The sequence below is a fragment of the Onychomys torridus genome, chromosome 18 (assembly GCF_903995425.1).
Source record: "Onychomys torridus chromosome 18, mOncTor1.1, whole genome shotgun sequence".
Lineage (NCBI taxonomy): Eukaryota > Metazoa > Chordata > Mammalia > Rodentia > Cricetidae > Onychomys > Onychomys torridus.
In genome coordinates this window covers 66,482,318-66,501,054 of record NC_050460.1, presented here as the reverse complement: position 1 = coordinate 66,501,054, position 18,737 = coordinate 66,482,318, and the positions used below count along the sequence as shown (strand labels likewise).

General features: G+C 53.3%; 3 protein-coding genes across 8 annotated transcripts; 2 read left to right on the top strand and 1 right to left on the bottom strand.

Annotated features, from left to right (window-relative positions):
* Positions 1-502: 502 nt before the first annotated feature.
* On the bottom strand, positions 503-3,708 carry Gpank1 (G-patch domain and ankyrin repeats 1). 4 transcript variants are annotated; one of them, XM_036167762.1, is made up of 3 exons: positions 2,883-3,708; positions 1,657-2,274; positions 503-1,099 (listed from the first exon to the last, which is right to left on the bottom strand). In XM_036167762.1, the coding sequence occupies exons 2-3, from the start codon at positions 2,268-2,270 to the stop codon at positions 655-657; spliced, it is 1,059 nt and encodes a 352-aa protein (XP_036023655.1). In that variant the 5' UTR covers positions 2,271-2,274; positions 2,883-3,708; the 3' UTR covers positions 503-654. The 4 variants fall into 4 exon arrangements, with proteins under 4 accessions (XP_036023655.1, XP_036023653.1, XP_036023656.1 ...); XM_036167760.1 differs by having other exon boundaries at positions 1,657-2,841; positions 3,476-3,708; XM_036167763.1 differs by having other exon boundaries at positions 3,476-3,708.
* A 28-nt stretch (positions 3,709-3,736) lies between these two features.
* On the top strand, positions 3,737-8,567 carry Csnk2b (casein kinase 2 beta). Of its 3 annotated transcripts, none has more exons than XM_036167765.1 (7): positions 3,737-3,879; positions 4,669-4,751; positions 5,322-5,424; positions 6,248-6,363; positions 6,694-6,769; positions 6,912-7,101; positions 8,330-8,567. In XM_036167765.1, exons 2-7 carry the CDS (start codon positions 4,680-4,682, stop codon positions 8,418-8,420), a joined length of 648 nt encoding a protein of 215 aa, XP_036023658.1. In that variant the 5' UTR covers positions 3,737-3,879; positions 4,669-4,679; the 3' UTR covers positions 8,421-8,567. The 3 variants fall into 3 exon arrangements, with proteins under 3 accessions (XP_036023658.1, XP_036023657.1, XP_036023659.1); XM_036167764.1 differs by lacking the exon at positions 3,737-3,879 and adding an exon at positions 3,933-4,069; XM_036167766.1 differs by lacking the exon at positions 3,737-3,879 and adding an exon at positions 4,459-4,517.
* A 742-nt stretch (positions 8,568-9,309) lies between these two features.
* On the top strand, positions 9,310-10,146 carry Ly6g5b (lymphocyte antigen 6 family member G5B). The gene is given in 4 exon segments (XM_036167192.1): positions 9,310-9,327; positions 9,498-9,568; positions 9,570-9,593; positions 9,828-10,146. Coding segments are annotated over 4 exon segments (432 nt in total).
* The last annotated feature ends 8,591 nt before the right edge of the window (positions 10,147-18,737 follow it).

The following is an 18,737-nucleotide window of genomic DNA, read 5'->3' as shown; positions in this document are numbered from 1 at the left end:
TCTAGTACATACCTATTTCTGTTTTACAGATACCCCTAGATAAATGTCAGCCCATCAGGGTCCTGAAGTCTGGAAATCCCCTCATCCCAACCTCTGCTACGATAAAACTCTACCCTGCCTGAGCTCAGGGCTCTCTGTTCTCAGTGCTACATTGGAAAGACAGAGAGACCAAGCTTGGAGCATGAAAATAATGGCTCTTTGCTTTTACATATGAGATTTGGTCCCTGTGATCTGGGCATACCATTCAGCACATAGCAAACTTGGTTTGTGACATGACAAACATCCCTGAATTGACTAGATTGGCCCAGAGACCCACTGAGAGGGGAGTCTTGCACAGAGCTGGGCAATACCTAGTTTAGGGGGGTTTCAAAGAACAGATAAAATGCAGCCAGCAAAGCTAGGGATTCTTGTCCCCTGAAGAGCTTGCCCACTTGGCTCAGGTAAGACTTTCATGGGACCCAGATGTGCTACAATATCATGCAAGAAAGTAAACACAACACAGTGCAGGAAGTTTGTTTATCTCTCAACTCTCAGCCCTTCTCTCTAAAAGCAGAGCCCAGGGTCTGAGGGTCTGGGATCTGGGCAGAACCCAGGAAGTAGAAGTCCAAGCCCATGTCAGGGTTCCAAGTCGAGTAACAGGCCAGACGGCGTCAGTCAGAATTCAAGGTTCATGTACAGCCTCAGATCTCGCTCCCAGGCTCTGTCCTTCTCTTCTCTCTTTCTGTTCTCCCTCTGACTCAGTGTGGCAACTCGAGGTACTCTCTCTCTTCCAGACACAGCCCGGGTATCCCGAGCTGGAAAATGTGTGACTCGGGGCTGGGGTGCAGATCTATAGCCCAGTCCTTCTTGGTCCCGCTTGAGGATAGTGGGAATAGGGTTGGCACGGCCTTCACCCCGGGGTCCCAGCCCCATTCCTGGTTCCCAGCCCCCCCTCAGCAGCAGCCTAAAGCCAGGACTGGAGGTGGGCACCCCAAGGGGAAGGTTGGAGAGCTGAGGACCCCTGGACAGCGACAGCAAATGAGCAGTAGATGTATGGTGGTTGGAGTCCTCAAAGTGGGCACCACAGTCCTCACAGAACTGGGGGGAGCAGCGGGGAGGCCTGCAGAGAAAGAAGTTACGGGGAGTGTGAGAAGGAGACCTGAAGCTCAGCTGTCAGGCACCTGACAGACGGAGCAGGGCAGCACACTTCATGCCTTCCTTCTAAATTGGTGTAGTCTTTTTGTTTTATGCTGCATTGGAGAGGGACCCCGGGGTCTCCCCAGTGTTAGGAAAGTGCTCCAACCCCTCTCCATCTGTCCAGAAGGGATGATTTGGGATACTGTAAGATAGGCCTCAAGCTCTTAGGGATAGTAGGCAGAGCTGATTTGTTCCACCACTTTCTGCATTAACCCACTGCATCTCAACGACCCTTTGAGAAAGATGCCCTCATCCCCGCTTCTCAGACAGGACTGAGATTTGCAGATCTTAGGCTGACATCACAAGTAGAAAGACTTAAATGCACAAAGACCGTGTCCATAACCACTCTATGACAGGATTAACTACAGTGCAGGATGAAGAGCCAGCCCCGGGAGCTGTTCTGGAGCCCTTGGTGTGGGGTGTCCAGGAAAGGCAGAACACAACAAAGATGGGCATGAGCTAAGCCCCCCCCCCCCTCACCGGTTCTGGTTCTCAGGGCTCCTTGTCTCTCCATGGCTCTCTCTGACCATGCGAGCGACCTCGGGGAAGCCTGCTTCTTCAGCCAGCTGAGCAGCATCTCTGCCTCCCAGCTCACAGACTCCTACCCAGGCGGCCCCGCGGCCCAGGAGATAGCGCACAGCAGCCCGCTGGCCTGCTCGGGCGGCACACATCAAGGGAGTCCACCAGAAGGCATCGCGTGCGTTGACATTCCCTCCAGCTCCCCCTGCCTCTCGGGGTTCCAGCAGCCTCCGAAGTTCTGTCACATCCCCATTTTGGGCTGCCAGCAGGATCCACGGGGTCATTTTGTCTTCGTCCTCATGGGGTCTTCCTTGCCCTGAGGCTCCTGCTGCTGCGGCCACCACGGCCTCCCTCATTGCTCTTCTTTTCCTCCTCGGTCTGTCCCTGATGGGCCCAGCTCTCTGGGGCTTCGGGGAACTACTCTCATCTGCAATGAGAGCCTCATAGAAAGCCCGGGCTGCAGCCCCGTCCAGGACAGGCTTTGGTTTCTGCAGCTGTGATTGCTGCTGCCCATCCTTCCAGAGGTCGCAGGAGTCAGTGGCCGGAGTAAATGTGATGAGGGATGGCCTGGACATGGGTCTGGGGAGAAATGGGAAAACGAAGACTGGGCAAGGAAAGGATGTGACAAGCACTCCAACCTTTCAGGTAGCCATGATGACGGTCAGTACAGCCTCCCCGGGGCCTGCTGAGATGAGAAAGCAGTCTAGAACTAAAATGGGCCTCCCACCCCAAAACTGACTCCATGACCTAGCATCTTTTGGAGCCCAGGGTTCGTGTGTAAAGTGGACCCCTAGAATGACAGATCCTGCCCAGATGTTAATAAAATTTCACAAAGGCATAGTAGATAAGGTTCTATGTAGAATGCTTGCCTCGAATTCGGGAAGTCTGGGTTCTATCTCTAATACAGGAAAGAAAAAAAATAATAATAGGAAAAGGCATTCCACCAGACAGCTGACCAGGGGTCCTGCGTTCTACTCCCATCTCCCTTCAACCCAAAATGGGCGGGCTCTCTCTGAAAACATTTCCCCATCCTGTAACACATACCGTCAGGAAATACCAGCTCGACCTTTTAAATCTTGCTCGATCTCATTTAGGGGTCTCCTTTTCCCAAATAAAAAACAGGCGTAACATGATTCCGGAAGGTTTCTGGGGGGGGGGGGGGAGGCGTTGCACTGTCACTTCCGTACCGCAAAATGGCGCTCCCGTAATCCGCAAGAGTCGACCCAACCAAAGGCTCACGCGGCCCGACGGCGCACGCGCAGCAGCGGCACCACCAAAACACCCACAAGGTTCAGTTTCCCGCGCTGGAACCTTTCCAAGCATCCGCGCAGAGCACCGCGTGCCCAGACTGCGCGAGCACCCGGGGGGCCCGTCGGTTGGGGTCCTGCTTTTACATAACGCCCCCACAATGCCCTTGGCCACCCTCGCCGTGGTCCCTCCCGCTCCGCGCTCCGTTCCTGGAGCTGGGAGGCCACGCTCCGCGCTCAAGAAAGGCCCTGCGGACAGACGCAGGGAGGTCCGTGGGATGCCGAGGGGCTGTGAGATGCGACAGCGGCGGTGCCCCTCCGCACTCCGCTGAGCAGGGTTCCAAGAACACACTTGGGGTCCGCAGAAGAACGCTGCGCTCAAGCCCCGCGGACATGGAGAAGTGCAGAGGGACGGGCGGCAGAACGGCTGGCGCCACCCCAGGTTAGCGCGCAGGGCGGTCCAGGTTCCCCGGCCGCACAGCTCAGCGCATCCCGAGCACACCCGACCCTCGTCCCTCACCACCGAGCCACACCTCTACGCAGGCCTGATCCTGAGCGAACTGTGCCGCGGGCCCAGGAGAACCGGGGTCCGGTGGGTTGGCCTGGGACAGTGTCAGTCCCCTGGGCGGCAGGGAAGACCAAAGCGGAACAGTGGGGGAGCGCAGCGGGGACGGAACTGAGCGCCGGCGCCGGCCCCGCAGCCTAGTGAGCCTAAAGAGCCCAAGACTCTATTTCCCAAGCTTCCTGGTCCGGAGGACGCCGTGCTCGGCTTCCGCTTCCGGTGGCGCCTCCGTTCGCCCCGCCCCCAGGCGGCTTCCTCTAGGGCCTCGCGACCCCAGAGTCATGCGCGGGGCCTCCTGGGATTGGTAGTTCGCCTTTCCCTCATTTCGGCAGTGTCTCTCTCCCGACGGGACTCCATCTCCCGGCGTCCACAGAGGTAGGGGGGCGGTCCTTGGCGCCTGCGCGTTGCCCTCTTCCCCCACCCTCCCCAGGTCCCACTTCTCCCCCCCCCCCGTCCCGACTTGGCCTGCGGCGCTCGGGTCGGCTTCCTGCGCCGTAGCGGACGCTGCCGTTCGAAGCACAACTCCCCTTCCCCGCCCCAGTCCCATCCCCCGTCCGGCCGGCCGGTGAGTCTGGGGTCGTGTCCGTGCCGCGTCGCACGTCCCGGGGCGGCGGCACTTGGTTCTGTGCTCCTAGAGGTGGGGGCGAGGAAGGAAGCGACCGGGTCGGGAGCCCAAGAGGATGGGTGGCCAGAGGAGAGGAGGCGGCGCGTGGGGACGCTCGTGAGTCCCGCAGGAGTGCGGTGCTCTCGCCGACCCTGTGCCGGCGGGAGAGGCCGCTTCTGTCGGCAAGGATGAACTTCGGAAGCCTTGGGACAGGCGCCAGGGCGTGCAAGCACCTGCGGTGGTGGAGAGCTGCAGCCGAGGGCCCTGCCGCAGCTGACATGGCGGGGACGGGGGCCTGGCCTTCGGGAACGCCAGGGACTGGGGTAACACTAATAGATCAGGACCTGTCATTTTCTGGAAAGCAGTGGACCTCATCCCCACCACCCTGGAAGGTGGAAGGGGCCTGGAGGTAAAGAAGAGGAGCGTGGAGAGGGCTGCCTCGGAGGCCGGGGTCCTTCCAGCCAGCGTGGCCTCGGAGCCCTTCGTCGGTGGGGAGAACGTGTGGGAGGAGGGAAGAGACCAGAGACAGCCTGGTCTCCACTTACGCTCTCCTTTCTCAGCCGACGTAAAGATGAGTAGCTCTGAGGAGGTGTCCTGGATTTCCTGGTTCTGTGGGCTCCGTGGTAATGAGTTCTTCTGTGAGGTGAGTTTAGCTGGCCTTCTCGGCCAGCTGCACACGCCCTCGATGTGCCTTTATTTTGTGTTGTTGGAGATCAGATTTCACGTGAAGCTCTCTCACTGTGGAGCCTAGACTGGCCTCGAACTGGCAATCCTACCGCCTCAGTCTCCTGAGTGCTGGGATTACAAGGGTTTGGTCACCACGCGTGGTGACCGTTAGGGAAATGAAAATGTCTCACGTTAAAGTTCTGTAACATGAAAGTCACAGTGTGTTAACGTAGGCAATTACAAATGCCTTTCAGAAACTGAACTGTCTAGCCTTCATGATTCCTGAGTCTTAGCTCAGAGTCTGATGTCCCCCAGGAAAGGGCAAATCCAGTTCCTAGAGACAAGGGACAGAAGTTGAGTAATGTCTGTGCACTGGACCTTGTCAGCCAGAGAAGGAGAGAGCTGCGGTTTCTAAGGCAGGCTGAGTCCTGCCGAAGTGGAATGGGAAAGAAACACAGGGAGCTGATGCAGCTGTTTATGTCTTGGGCCCAGGTGAAAGATGGCATCCCCACACTAGTTTCATCCTCTTGACTTCCTGTCCCCGTAGGTGGATGAGGACTACATCCAGGACAAATTTAATCTTACTGGACTCAATGAGCAGGTGCCTCACTATCGACAAGCTCTAGACATGATCTTGGACCTGGAGCCTGGTAATATGCCCCTGGGGTTGTTGTTGAGTGTGGGGTTGGTGATAATGTGTGCACTCGTGTGTTTTGATTCTTTTCCTCTGTGTCTTGTTTCTTGGATTTCTTTTTGTTTCGTTTTGTTTAGGGTTTCTCTGGCCTCGAACTCACAGAGATCCACCTGCCTCTACCCCCTGAGTGCTGGGGTTAAAGGCATGTGCCAGCACCACCCAACCACTTGCTTCTTGAATTTCTAAATTTCATTTTGATTCTCTAGCTCTCCTATCCCCCAATCCCTTGCTTGCTTGCTTGTTTGTTTATATGTGTCTCCCCCACCGCTGTCCCCTCCATTCATAACCCACACTGGACTGGACACTTGCTCTTCCTGCCCAACTTCCTGCCCAAGCCTTCAAGTGCTGGAATTATGGCAGGTAGAACAGTGCTTGGCTTCTTCGTTGTTTTGACTCCCTACCTGACTCTTGCTGTATGGGACTGGTAACATTTGTTTCCCTGCTCTCTGATGTAACTCAACTCCGTTTCATAATGCCAGTTTCCTCATGGGTTTTGTGTACTGCTTCTTTCCTCCTGCCTGTCTAGAGTTGCCACCCTCTGCATTTATGTGTTTGTATTTATGTATTGGGAAAGGAAAGAAGCAGGCAGAGACTGGAAGAGGTATGGAGAGAGGGCAGTACTGAGTGGTCTTGGGTTTGTAGAAAGGTCAAAAGCCCAGGTTTCTGGGTCAGATGCATGGGTGATAGACAGGGTGAGGCCCAGAAACAGGTGCTAGATAAACTGTAGGTGGCCGTCTTGGGGATAAGGTGGGGTTACAAGTGGCCACCCCACCTTTCAGATGAAGAGTTGGAAGACAACCCCAACCAGAGTGACCTGATTGAACAGGCAGCGGAGATGCTTTATGGGTTGATCCACGCCCGCTACATCCTCACCAACCGAGGCATCGCCCAAATGGTGAGGCTCTGCTCCTACTGCTTCTGAGGCAGTAAGGGAAACAGGTGCATAGTCAGAAGTCTAGCAGAGGAGACAAGGAGAAGCCCAGAGCTGGGCTGAGAATCAAATCCTCACTGACGGTCCTACTAAAGGTATTGTCTTCAGGGAGGGAAATGAAACCATGGACAGATGTGTTCTCCAGCCTGCCAACTTGAGAGAAGGCAGTTGAGAAGTTTGTGTGGACAGAGAGGGGCTTCTAGTTAGAAGTGGGAGGCATGGGAGTCGGGACTGAGCTGCAAAAGGAATTGCTCTACACCCGCCCACCGGTCCCTTCCACTTTACACACCTCAGCTGGAGAAGTACCAACAGGGAGACTTTGGCTACTGTCCTCGTGTGTACTGTGAGAACCAGCCGATGCTTCCCATCGGTGAGTGGCGGGGAGCCGAGGAGGGGCGGGGAGGAGGGGCTATCAGCAGTCCTCCAAAAGGTTAATCTCCTCAGTGCCTGAGTTCTGTGGGAGGTTGGGGAGAGTTGGGGTACCTAGTCTGCAGTGTCTGGCTATCTCCCAGGCCTTTCGGACATCCCAGGCGAGGCCATGGTGAAACTCTACTGCCCCAAGTGCATGGACGTGTACACACCCAAATCATCGAGGCACCATCACACAGACGGCGCCTACTTCGGCACTGGTTTCCCCCACATGCTCTTCATGGTGCATCCGGAGTACCGACCCAAACGACCTGCCAACCAGTTTGTACCCAGGTGGGGGCAAAGACAGTCACAAAGGGTCAAAGGACTACCCAGGGTCTGGCGAGACTTGAGGACAAACAGCCTTTTCTCGAGGCCTGCCTATCCTAAAGTCAGGGCTTTTCCTGCTGAGTGACTGGGGAAGTTACTCGATTGCTTGTGTCTCCGTTTTCTTACCCATCGAGCAGCGGTGCTGACATGGCTGCCTGTTTTTAAATGTGCTGTGGCCCTTGACCATTTAAACAGTGGCTATTGCTGTTGGCATCTTGGATGCTCAAACTTTTGCCAAAATCCTCAGATTTTGTGGTTCAGTGTGGCTTATTGTCCTTATTTTTAACTATATCCCAGGGAGGAAAGATTCCATTTATACAGGCACTAATCTGCAGCTCCTCAGATTGGAAGTTTTCTGTGTGGGCTGGGGTTAACCTCATGCCTGCTAAACACAGACGCTCTCCTTGAGCTATACTTTCCGTGTGGATTTTTGTTTGTTTAGTTTTGTGTGTGTGTGTGGTTTTGGGGGGGGGGGATTGGCAGAGTTTTTGTTGGCTGAGTTGGCCTCTCAGGGATCCTTCTGCCTCTGCCATAAATGAGATACAGATTTGGAGCCTTTACTGGAACTCACTCTGTAGACCAGGCTGGCCTCAAACTCAGATATCCACCTGCCTCTGCCTCTGAGTGCTGGGAGGAAAGGCGCGTGCCACCACCACCCGGCTTTAAGATACATTTTTAAGGGGGACGGAGAGATGGCTCAGCAGTTAAGAGCAATGGCTGCTCTTCAAGAAGGTCCTGAGTTCAACTCCCAGCACCTACATGATGGCTGACAACCATCTTAATGGGATCCAATGTTCCCCTCTGACGAGCAGAAGAACACACAGACAGAGCACTCACATTTTTAAAAAAAGGAAGAAAGATACATTTTTAGGCTAGGCATTATGTCATACGCCATTAATCCTAGCTTTTGGGAGGCAGAGGCAGGCGGGTCTCTGAGTTGGAGGCCAACCTGGCATCCAAAGTGAGTTCCAGGACAGCCAGGGCTATTACACAGAAAAACCCTGTCTCAAAAAAAAAGGGGGTTACATTTTCAAGTATTCATGGGGGAAAAAAATCAAATGTTCGTGAGCAAGGAAGTTAGGGAACTATTGAGTAGGCATGAGCAGAAGGCTGGGGTAGTCGGGGATGCCAGCGACTGCCAGGGCCAGAAGGGAGCTCACCCTGCTGCCCCTCTGACCTCTGCCCGGCCCAGGCTCTACGGTTTCAAGATTCATCCAATGGCTTACCAGCTGCAGCTCCAAGCCGCCAGCAACTTCAAGAGCCCAGTCAAGACGATTCGCTGATCCCCACCCGCCTTCCTCTGTCTTCGACACCACTGGTCCTTTGCTGCCGCCGTTTCCGGAAGTCTATGGTTTTTAGTTTAACTTACAGGAGTTGTTACTGTGGTGGAATATGAAATAAAGTGGAAGAAAAGGCCATGAGCCAGTCTGCTGGTGCTTGTTGCTGGGGAAGGGCTGAGGAAGGGAAGTGTGCTGGACTCCAGGGCCCCTCGGTTGGAACTGCACAGCTTGATGCTTTGTGGCTTTGGTGACGTTAGGAGAGAGTGGGTAGGGGTCAAAGATTGAAAAGAAGGCTTCAAAGGCTAGAGAAACCTCTGCTCTCCTCAGGCTCTGTGGCTATGTGTTCCCTGTAGGGCTCATGAGAAGCACTCTCAGTTTTGCTATTAAAGGAGATGTAATCCTAAGGTGAGTTGCTCTGCTGTCTGGGTGCCCCCTGCTGGGAGAGCCGAGATGTCCATCTGGAGAGGGTGGGGAGGCTAATCTCTGGCCAACCTCTCCCAGCAAAATGGGAACCAACTCTGTTGTACAGGTGGACAGCAGGTGGTGCCAGAGACAGTCACTAACCCATGGCCCTAGAAGTGGGGGCACAGATGTTTCAGGACATGTCTAGAATGAAGAAGACACCTGATAAAGATCCAGCTGGTGCTCTACTGTTGCCCACATGGGAACCAGACCTTGGGGGTGAGGGAGGACATGCCATTCTTTCTGCCAATTGATAACTTCCTCCTGGTCAGGATCCTCCCCAGGTGGGACTACAACTCTGCACCCACAGCAGTTCTGCTCAGACGGCCTGTCAGAACCATTCTGCCTCTGAGGATTGAGGAGTGTGATCCTAGGAAGGTGGGGTTTGGGGGTATTCCACGGGAGCTGCTCTTCTCCCCAGAGTCCCATAATGAAGGCCCGTGTGCTTGTAGGTGGCTGACCATGGTGGGCTTTGCAGTGGGGAAGGGTAAGTAGAGTCAGGGTCTGGGAGGAAGGGTAAAGCTGGGGCCCTGGGTGTCCTTGAAAGTGAGTCCTGGCTTCATCTCATTTGTTCCTCTGCATGCCAAGCTCCATTGCTGAGATGTCCATACCTGCCAGTTGTGCCTCTTGGAGGACCCTTCATGGGGCTGCATTTCTGGCTCAGAAAAGTGCACCGTCAGCAGTTTATCCATGCATGGTTATCACTATCTATCAGTGAGACGTCCAGGGAAAGGGCCGCTGGTAGAATGGTGTGGCTTCTCGAGCCTAAGAGTTGTTGGGATCTTGGAAGGGGTGTGTGTACAGACAAGTGAATGAATTTTTTTATTTTTATCCTCTTCTGAAAGTGCATAGGATAAATCTGGTCCCTTGAATGCTGGGGAGAGTTAGGTTTGGGAACTGTGGTAAGCTATTAACAGCATTGGAACTATCCCCTCCCCTCGATGTAAGGCTCGCTTCCATGTTTGAGGCTATGAACCGCTGTAAAGAAAAATGCATCACCTGGTATAAGGCTGACTGCTGCCAGTACGATTACTGCAACTCCTGATCCAGTTCCCAGCTCTAGAGCACTCTGCCTGGGCCCCTGTCTGATTCCCAGTCACACCGGTTCTACCAGGCCCCGAACCTCCCCTTGCCCCTGCCTGGCTTCCATGCTCACAAGGCATCTGAGAGCCCAGACCCGTTCACCCTGCTCCCGAAGCTGGCTGTGTCCATACCAAATGTGCTTGTTCCTCAGCAGTTCAGGACTTCCTGTTCTTCCGCAGACTAGACCCGGACATGTTCCCCTTCCCAGATTCTGCTCTGCAGTCCTTCAATACTGGACCCCTCTGATCTAGGCCTTCTCTATATCCCCAGCTTCCAGATGGCACCTGGGTCCGGGTGCTCGCTTGTCTTTCCTCCTGTCCAAGAACCTTAAGTATGGCTTCTGCTCGGGCTGACCTGAGAACCGCTCCCATCCTGAGTGTCACTGTCTCACGTGCCCTCAGTCTGGTCTTCAGTGCGGCATCCACTCAGAACTGGCTCTTTGTCCTCTGTCTTATGCTTAGCTCTGAGCCTCAGAACCAGGCTTCAGCAGGAAGGGCCGAGGGTGGACTTCTGTGCAGATTTCCTGGCATGGCAACCTGTCTCAGTGTCCTCACATTCTGGCCTGCTGTCTCCCTGACCGCCTCTCTCCACCTAACTGCATGCCGGGAGGAGGGGGAGCTATTCTGCTTGCAATGCAGCCCATGTGTGTGTGTGTGTGTGTGTGTGTGTGTGTGTGTGTGTGTGTGTGGTTGTGTGTGTGTGTGGTTGTGTGTGTGTGGTTGTGTGTGAGTGTGTGTGTGTGAGTGAGTGTGTGTGAGTGAGTGTGTGTGAGTGTGTGTGTGTGTGTGTGGTTGTGTGTGAGTGTGTGTGTGTGAGTGAGTGTGTGTGAGTGAGTGTGTGTGAGTGTGTGTGTGTGTGTGTGTGTGTCTGTGATAAACAAGACTGGGCTAAGTCTGTGTCTCTGTGGGGAGGGGAGGGTCAGGTTCAGATGTGGGTGGTGTAGCCAGGTCAGAGAATAAGTGTGGGATTCACACAGGACTGCCAGATCCTGCCCACTCTGTTTGGTCTTCATGGCTACCTCTCACATCGCCCTGAAAGGCCATACCCTTCCCCTCCCCACTTTAACCTTCAAAACCTGGAACATAAGTCCACGTGGTGCTGGGTTTTCACCTGAGGAGAAACTCAGTCCACATCCACGTTGAGTTCAAGAGTCCTGGCACTTTGCTGTGTATGTAGCATGCTGGAGACTGCAGCTGTTAAATCTCCATTTTAGGGGGTTGGGGTTTCTTAAGGTCTCCTGACTCTCCTGCCTCAACCTTTAAGAGCTAGGGTTGTTACAAGTGTGTGCCATCAGACTCAATACTGAGAAATTTTGGCCAAGCATGGTAGTCCACACCTGTTGTGGGAGTTCTGCCATTCGGTCCAATAGCCTATAATAAAGGGCAGCTTGGCCAAATGGGCCAAGAGAGTATGGGACCTGAATACGGGGATAAAAAGCCAAGGTGCACATGCTCACTCTCTTGGACAGTGGAGGGATTTACCAAAGCCACAGAGAAGTCAGGCTCACACCTCAGTAACTAGAGCTCTGTGGCTGCAGGTGTACTCTCCTGACCTCCGCCACCCAGGTCAGTCAGTCCTGTAGTCTAGTCACCTGTGCTGGAGGTGGATCGCCTCATGATTGAGGAGATGGGTGCACAGGTGTGTGCACTTATGGACAAATGTACATAGAGATTTGGTTTTATTTTGGCCTTTTGACATGGTCTCTAGTCCAGGCTGGCCTTTGAATACTGAGAGCAGGTACATGAGCCACCGTGCAAGCAGCCTGTTTTGTAAACCTTCCCAGCAAAGCACAAGCGTCAGCAGAGGCCTTTGCCAGCACCCAGTACTTATGCCTTCGTGTTCCTCGTGGGTACACACTGTAATCTTAGCACTGGGAGACTGAGGAAGGAGAATCCGGAGTTGGGGCCGGTGAGAGGTGTACAGCACACCCCGAAAAAAAGAAAAATCCACACCTTCCTTCCCAGATTTACACTACTCAAACTGGGAGACAGGGTTAGGCAGGGACACTAAACCTGCGAGTCGGAAAGCAAGGTTCCCTTGGGCATACTGTCCCCTCCCTGTGCCCTTCTGGGGTGCCTCTCCTCCCTAGGTCTGCCTCATTGCTCATACCCTATATCCTGCCAATATGGCCTCTGGGCCTCACAGTTCGCCCCCGCACAGCTCTGATAACGCCTCTCAGGATGCTTACCAACCTAACCAACCTTCACTATATAAGGGCATCCAGTTCCTCTTCAGCTTTATGTCTAGAGCTGAGTTAGCGATGTCAAGGCAGGGCGGTAGAGGAGCCCAGTTTCCAAGGCCTTCACCTCCATCAGAAGAGACAAACCAAAGACTTTATATACTAGTTTATGTTGAGGGAACACCTGGGGACTTTGGACAGGAGAAGGAACTGGGCAAAGTAAAGGTAGGAGAGTGGGGTATGGATGGAGAGGAGAGGCCAGGATGGGGCCCCTGATGTGAGAGGCAGGCAGGGCTGCTGTGAGAGCTTTGGAATCGTCCTGGCTGGGCTCGGATGGAAATCCAGCCAGCGTGTGTCTGGACACAGCAAGGGTTCCTGCCGTCCTAGTGTGTGGTGTTCTTCCCGTTTGTTGGATTGCTGCAGAAATGGAGGAAGCAGCATGGATAGACTATCCAAAAGCCAAACACCAGGGAGGTGGGGGAGCATGAACAATCGCCATCTCCCTGCTGCGGCAGTCCACGCTTGACGTAAAACCGCTGCCTTGGGAAGGACCACAGGTCAAGGGCCTCCCAATCCATCGCATAGATATCACCATCACCCTAATACCCTTCCTTGAACCAAAAGAAAGCCACTGGATGGGCGTGGGACTGCCCAGTGAGCCATCAGCAATGAAACTTTGAAGCTGTTCACGGAAGATTTGAGGGATTTGACGTTCTAATGTGGGTTGGGGAGTGGAGTCTGGGAGTCAGGGCTTGAGGAGAAGGATGGGGAGTCCAGCATTGTGGGACCATGACAAGAAAGATATGGAGGGGTATTAAAGGTTGGGCTGCAGAGAAGGTATGGTTGTTTTCTGCAGCAGAAGAGGTAGAGCAGTGTACGTAGCTCCGTGGTAGGAGGCAGGCACAAGTCCCGGGTACAGTTCCTAGCCACACAGATGGGAGCCTGGGAAGATGGCTCAGTGGTCAAGAGTCCTACTGCTTCTGCAGAGGACCTAGGGAGCATGGGCTGTTGAGACCCTGCCTCAAAATGCCAGATAAAGTGCGCACAAGCCAGGCATGAAGGCTCATACCTGAAATCCTAACTAACGCAGGGCAGGCTGAGGTAGGTAGGAGGATCAAGTTTGAGGCCGGCCTGGGCTGCATAGTGAAATATTTAAAAAAATATCTGAGAGGGCAGTGACAAAGTGCTGTCCAGCCTGGCTTCTACCCACAAGTCCTGCAGAAGAAGGAAACCATGTAACAAAAGGCCGTGAATGAAGACAGCTTACCCAGTCTCTTATCAACAGCATCATCCCAGCCAGGGCTTCTGGTGCACTCCTGTGAACACAACACTCAGGAAAAGGAGGCAAGTGGATCACAAGTTCAAGGCTAGCCTGGGCTACACAGTGTAATTCTGGACCTAAAACAAAAGAAAGCGAACCATCTCTGGAGCCACCACTAATTCTGACTTGGCCTGTGAGATTCTGGCAAGCCTTTGGACCTTCCTGCACCCTTTTTTTTTCTGTTAAATGGGAGCAGTAATGCCCACTTCAGAGGCTACATCAGCTCTGCTGTGCTTAAAGCACTCCATGCCGTCCACATTGAGTATCTATTAATTTAATAGAGGTAGGAGGGAAGGAATGCAGTCCATCTTCCAAGCAGGAAACGAGGGGGAGGCGTCCGAATGCATGCCTGGAGATGAGGAGAGCACTTTGGTGAACCAATTTGACCCAGGAAGAGGCTGCTGGTGAAAGCCAGGCTAGCAGACAGGATCATCTGTGATGTGAGAGCAAAGGACCAACCAAACCTCCTGAACGTGAGCCCGTAAGGGTCAGCAGGACAGGGCAAAGAGCAGTGGATGTTCCAGAAGAGTCTCTGCCAGCAGTGATGCTGACCACTGAGGGGAGGCCAGTGCCTCTGGAGAGCCGAGGGCCCTTCAAGGCTGGGCATCGCAGGAAGGTGGGAGGCAGTTGGCTATGGGCTGAGGAGGAAATGGGAGTGGAGACAGGTGGTGGTTCTGACAGAAAGTGCTGGAATGTCTTAGGGCTGTGGGAACAAGACTGGGAAGAGGCCTGCGGGAACTGGCCCATGGTGGGGGGAGGGGCCCTGGGTGGGAGGGAGGAGGGCATCCATGGTGGGGGGAGGGGTCCTGGGTGGGAGGGAGGAGGGCATCCATGGTGGGGAGCTGGCCTGTGGTGGGACGAGGTGTCTGCTTACTGTTCTTCACGTGCAGGGCGACAAAGCTGCTGCCCAGAGGTGACAGGTGGAGAGCCGACCCTAGAAGACACCCAGACTCTGCACTCCAGTATCTCTCAGCAATGCAGGTTCTTGGTTAATGGAGGTGGCTGAGAGGCACCTCAGCAAGAATGGTGTTCCCTAGAACACAGAGAAGTGCTGTGCTGGGACTGAGAGTCCCATCTGCCTCCATCCTGCGTCAACCCCACTGTGCCTGCTCTGTAACCATAAGACCTCTGATTCTGGGAAGCCATATGCTTTAACAAACCTCATTAAAAGTCTTCACTCTTGCCCGATTGGTGGTACTCTCCTTTAATTCTGTACTCAGGGGCAGAGGCCAAAGATCTCTGAGTTTGAGACCAGCTTGGTCTACATAATAGCAGGCCCCAGCCAGGGCTACGTAGTGAGATCCTGTCTCAAAAAAGTCAACAAAACAGCAGCAAAGACCCCAGACCTCCTTTCTATGTTATCCTCCAAGGAAACGCATCCATTTAGCATATATTTAAAGGGCTAACGTGTGCCCAGCATTCTGTGAGCCGAGTTTACATTCACAGGTGCAAAAGAGGCTGCACATCCCAGCCCCGCTGGGGCGGTCTGTCCTCCAGCTTACTCAGTGTCTCACCCCATCCAAGCGCTGGAATTGACGTCATTGCCACCACACCTCTGGCATGCAGGGTAGTTGATATGTGACCAGACATTTACATTATGATTAATAACAGTGTCAAAATTACAGTTATGAAGTAGCAACAAAAATAATCTTGTACAGCATTAGGAAGGTTGAGAACCACTGCGTTGGAGCCAATTACCAAGAACCAAATTCATCAGGACCAGCACTAATAAGAGAGCAGCATACAGCCGGGCGGTGGTGGCGCACGCTTTTGATCCCAGCACTCAGGGAGGCAGAGGCAGGCGGATCTCTGTGAGTTCCAGGCCAGCCTGGTCTTCAGAGCGAGATCCAGGACAGCCAGGGATATACAGAGAAGCCCTGTCTCAAATAAACAAACAAAAAGAGAGAGGGAGAGCAGCATACAGGGACTGGGTAGCACTGTGGAGTCTCAGGGGCCCTGGAGACCAGCTGGCTGCAGGGCCTGCATAAAAAGCATGGCTTTCCTCCAGGTTTGGCTTACATTGGTGGGGGATGGGTGACACTGTGAGGTTGGAAACCGCACCAGAATAGCCAGTTCAGAATGTCCTCAACACACAGCCACTCTGGGCCCTAAGATCCTGGCATGGGGAAGGAACCCGGAAGGGCCTGTCCTGTTTGTTTCCGTTCTTGATAAAACACCCCGACAAAAGCAACTCAGGGTCTACGCAACCCTGGCTGTCCTGGGACTCACTGTAGACCAGGCTGGCCTCACACTCAGAGAGCTCTGCTTGCCCCTGCCTCCCACATGCTGGGATTAAAGGTGTCACCACCATGCTTGGGGAAAGGGTATATTTTAGTTCATTATCCCAGGTCACAGTCGTCACCACGAGGAAGTCACAGGGACAAGAAGTTTAAAGACCTGGCCATATTGCAACCACAGTCACAAGCAGAAAATAATGAATCCCTGCACATATGATGGTGCGCACTCTCTTCACCCCCACCCAAGATTTGTGTGCCTGTCTGTACACATGGACACACGAGTGTCTGTGGGTGGCCAAGAGGCCCACAGAGGGCGGCACACTTGCTGGAGCTGGGGTATGTTCCCATCCTCATGACTGAGCAGTAAGCCTTCTTAACCTCTGATGCCCTCCAGTCCGGCTTTTTCCCTTCTCTACAGGTCAGAATCCCCTTCCTGGGGAAACGAACAGCCTGACTGGTAGATTGATCTACACCAATTACTATAATCCAGATAATCCCCACTGAGACTGTCCCAGGTGATTGTAGATTGTGTCGGGAGGCAGTTAAACCAGCATGCCGACGCTTCGGGTCACTGCTTTAGGAGCTGGAGATACAATGGTGGAGAGTCCCTGCTCTCCCCGGTGGAGGTCTAACACGGAGACAAGGTAGCAAGCAGAGGTGGGGAGGGCAGAGTGGGCAGGGGGCACCTGAGCAGTGGTGGGGAGGGCAGAGTGGGGCGGGGCACCCGGTGGGGAGGGCAGAGTGGGCAGGGGCACCTGAGCAGTGGTGGGGAGGGCAGAGTGGGGCGGGGGCACCAGGGCGGCTGAAGCCAATGGCCAGAGGGATTTCAGCAGGGGTAGTGTGACCAGATGTTTTGTAAAGTCCTCTTTTGTTGCACATTGGAGAATAAAGGGTTAAGAGTGGAAGCTAGTCTGAGCCTGGTGGCATAGGCCTGTCATCCCAGCTCCTCAGACACTTGGAGGATGGCAAATTCAAGACCTGACTGAACTAGAGTGAGTCCAAAGTGAGCCTGGGTGACTTAGTGTGAACTCTCAGAATAAAAAGTAAAAAGCCGGGTGGAGGTGGTGTACACCTTTAATCCCAGCACTTGGGAGGCAGAGCCAGGCGGATCTCTGTGAGTTCGAGGCTAGCCTGGTCTACAGAGCTAGTCCAGGACAGGCACCAAAGCTACACAGAGAAACCTTGTCTCGAAAAGCAAAAAACAAAAAACAAAAAAACAAACAAATAAAAAAAAGTAAAACAAGCTGGTGTGGTGGGACTCAGCTTTAATGCTAATATCACTGTGAGTCAGAGGCCAGCCTGGTCTGCATAGCGAGTTCCAGGCTAGCCAGGACTACATAGTGAAACCCTGTAAATAAATAGGTGATAGATGATTGATAGATAGATAATAGACAGACAGACAGACAGACAGACAGACAGACAGACAGATGAAAGAACTGGGTGGGAAGAATGTTAGGTGTGATGCTTGCTTCAAGGACCTACAATATTCAATCCCCACCAGTGTCAAAGCCAGGACAGAACGCAATTCTTCACTTCAGTCAAAAGATGGCGATATAGGGTTTTGGAAAAGAGGCAAGGAGGCAGACGTTTATGAATGAAGGGAATTAAACACCATGTTTAGTAAAAAATTTCAGACTAGTCTCTGTAGCTCTATCTGGCCTGAGTAGACCAGGCTGCCCTGGAACTGATCCTCCTGCCCCAGGCTTCACACGGAACTTTACTGTGGGTTCAGAGGAAAAACAGATGGACAGCTTTTGTGCCAGACGGAACATCCGGTCAAAAAAGCAGGGCAGGCTTGCACAAAGTGACCAGGGTCCACACCACCTTCTCTGCCCGCTGTTCAGAGTGAGTGTGTCTGGTCTCTGCGCCCACAGACTCAGTGCTCCGAGTCCTGCTCCACGGCTGATAGCACATTGACTCCAGGGGGGATGCATGGTCGGCCCGGCCAAGGGGTGACTGTACAGGGTGGTAAGTGAACCCTCCTCTCAGGCCCCAGGAACCCAGGGCTGGACCACTTACTTCTTCCCTTCTCCCCAGGCAGGTTGCAGGCTTGGGATCCCCCCCCCCACACACACACACTTTAAGCCACTCTGTACTATGGGAAACACAACTTGCTTTAGTATACCGTCTGTCTGGAAGTTCAAGCCTGGATCCCGCAGTCCTGGCTGCACTTGCTGTCAGAACTTTCCAAGAATCATCACATCTCAGGACTATAGCTGGTTTTGAGCCACCAGGTGGTTGCTGGGAATTGAACTCAAGACCTCCAAACCAAAACTCTTTTTTTTCTTTTTAAAAATTTTTAAAGTTAATTAATTAATTTATTTTTCTATTATCAGCTTGCTACAGTATAAATTCTTTTTCTTTCTTTTTTTTTGTTTTTGTTTTTGTTTTTGTTTTTCGAGACAGGGTTTCTCTGTAGCTTTGGAGCCTGTCCTGGACTAGCTCTGTAGACCAGGCTGGCCTTTATCTTAATAGTGAAATGTTTCATTGAGGCTTGCTCAGTAATTGAGTAAAACCAAAACTTATTGTAAGCCACAGTCATCTTAGGGTCCCCCATGCTATATATATAGCCTTCATGCAAACTGAAACTCTTAACCACTGGGCCATCGCCCCAGAGGAGTCCTTGAAGAACACACAGGGCATGCTCTGACCTGACCAAGTGTGTCATCCCTTCTCTAGGACAAAGCTGCCGAGGTCAGGGCTTGGAGACGAGCCAGGGGTGGGTGAAGCGCTGGGAAGACTTCAGGGCACAGGGAGCCTTTCTATGAACTGTGGTCTAGAGCCCTTGCTCCTTTTTAGTAATTAAAAAAAAGTTTATGTGTGTGGATGTTTTCCTTGCAAGCATGTCTGAGCAACGGCTGTGAGAGAAGAGGGCATGGAGTTATAGACAGATGTTAGACAGATGTGAGCCACCATGTGTGCTAGGAGTGGTCTGGAAGCACTGAGCCACCTCTCCAGCTACCCGCCCTTTGCTGCTTTTCTGTCAGCTGTTGAAGATGGCTGGTGAGGATCCAGGGCCCAGACCCAGACAGTCAGTT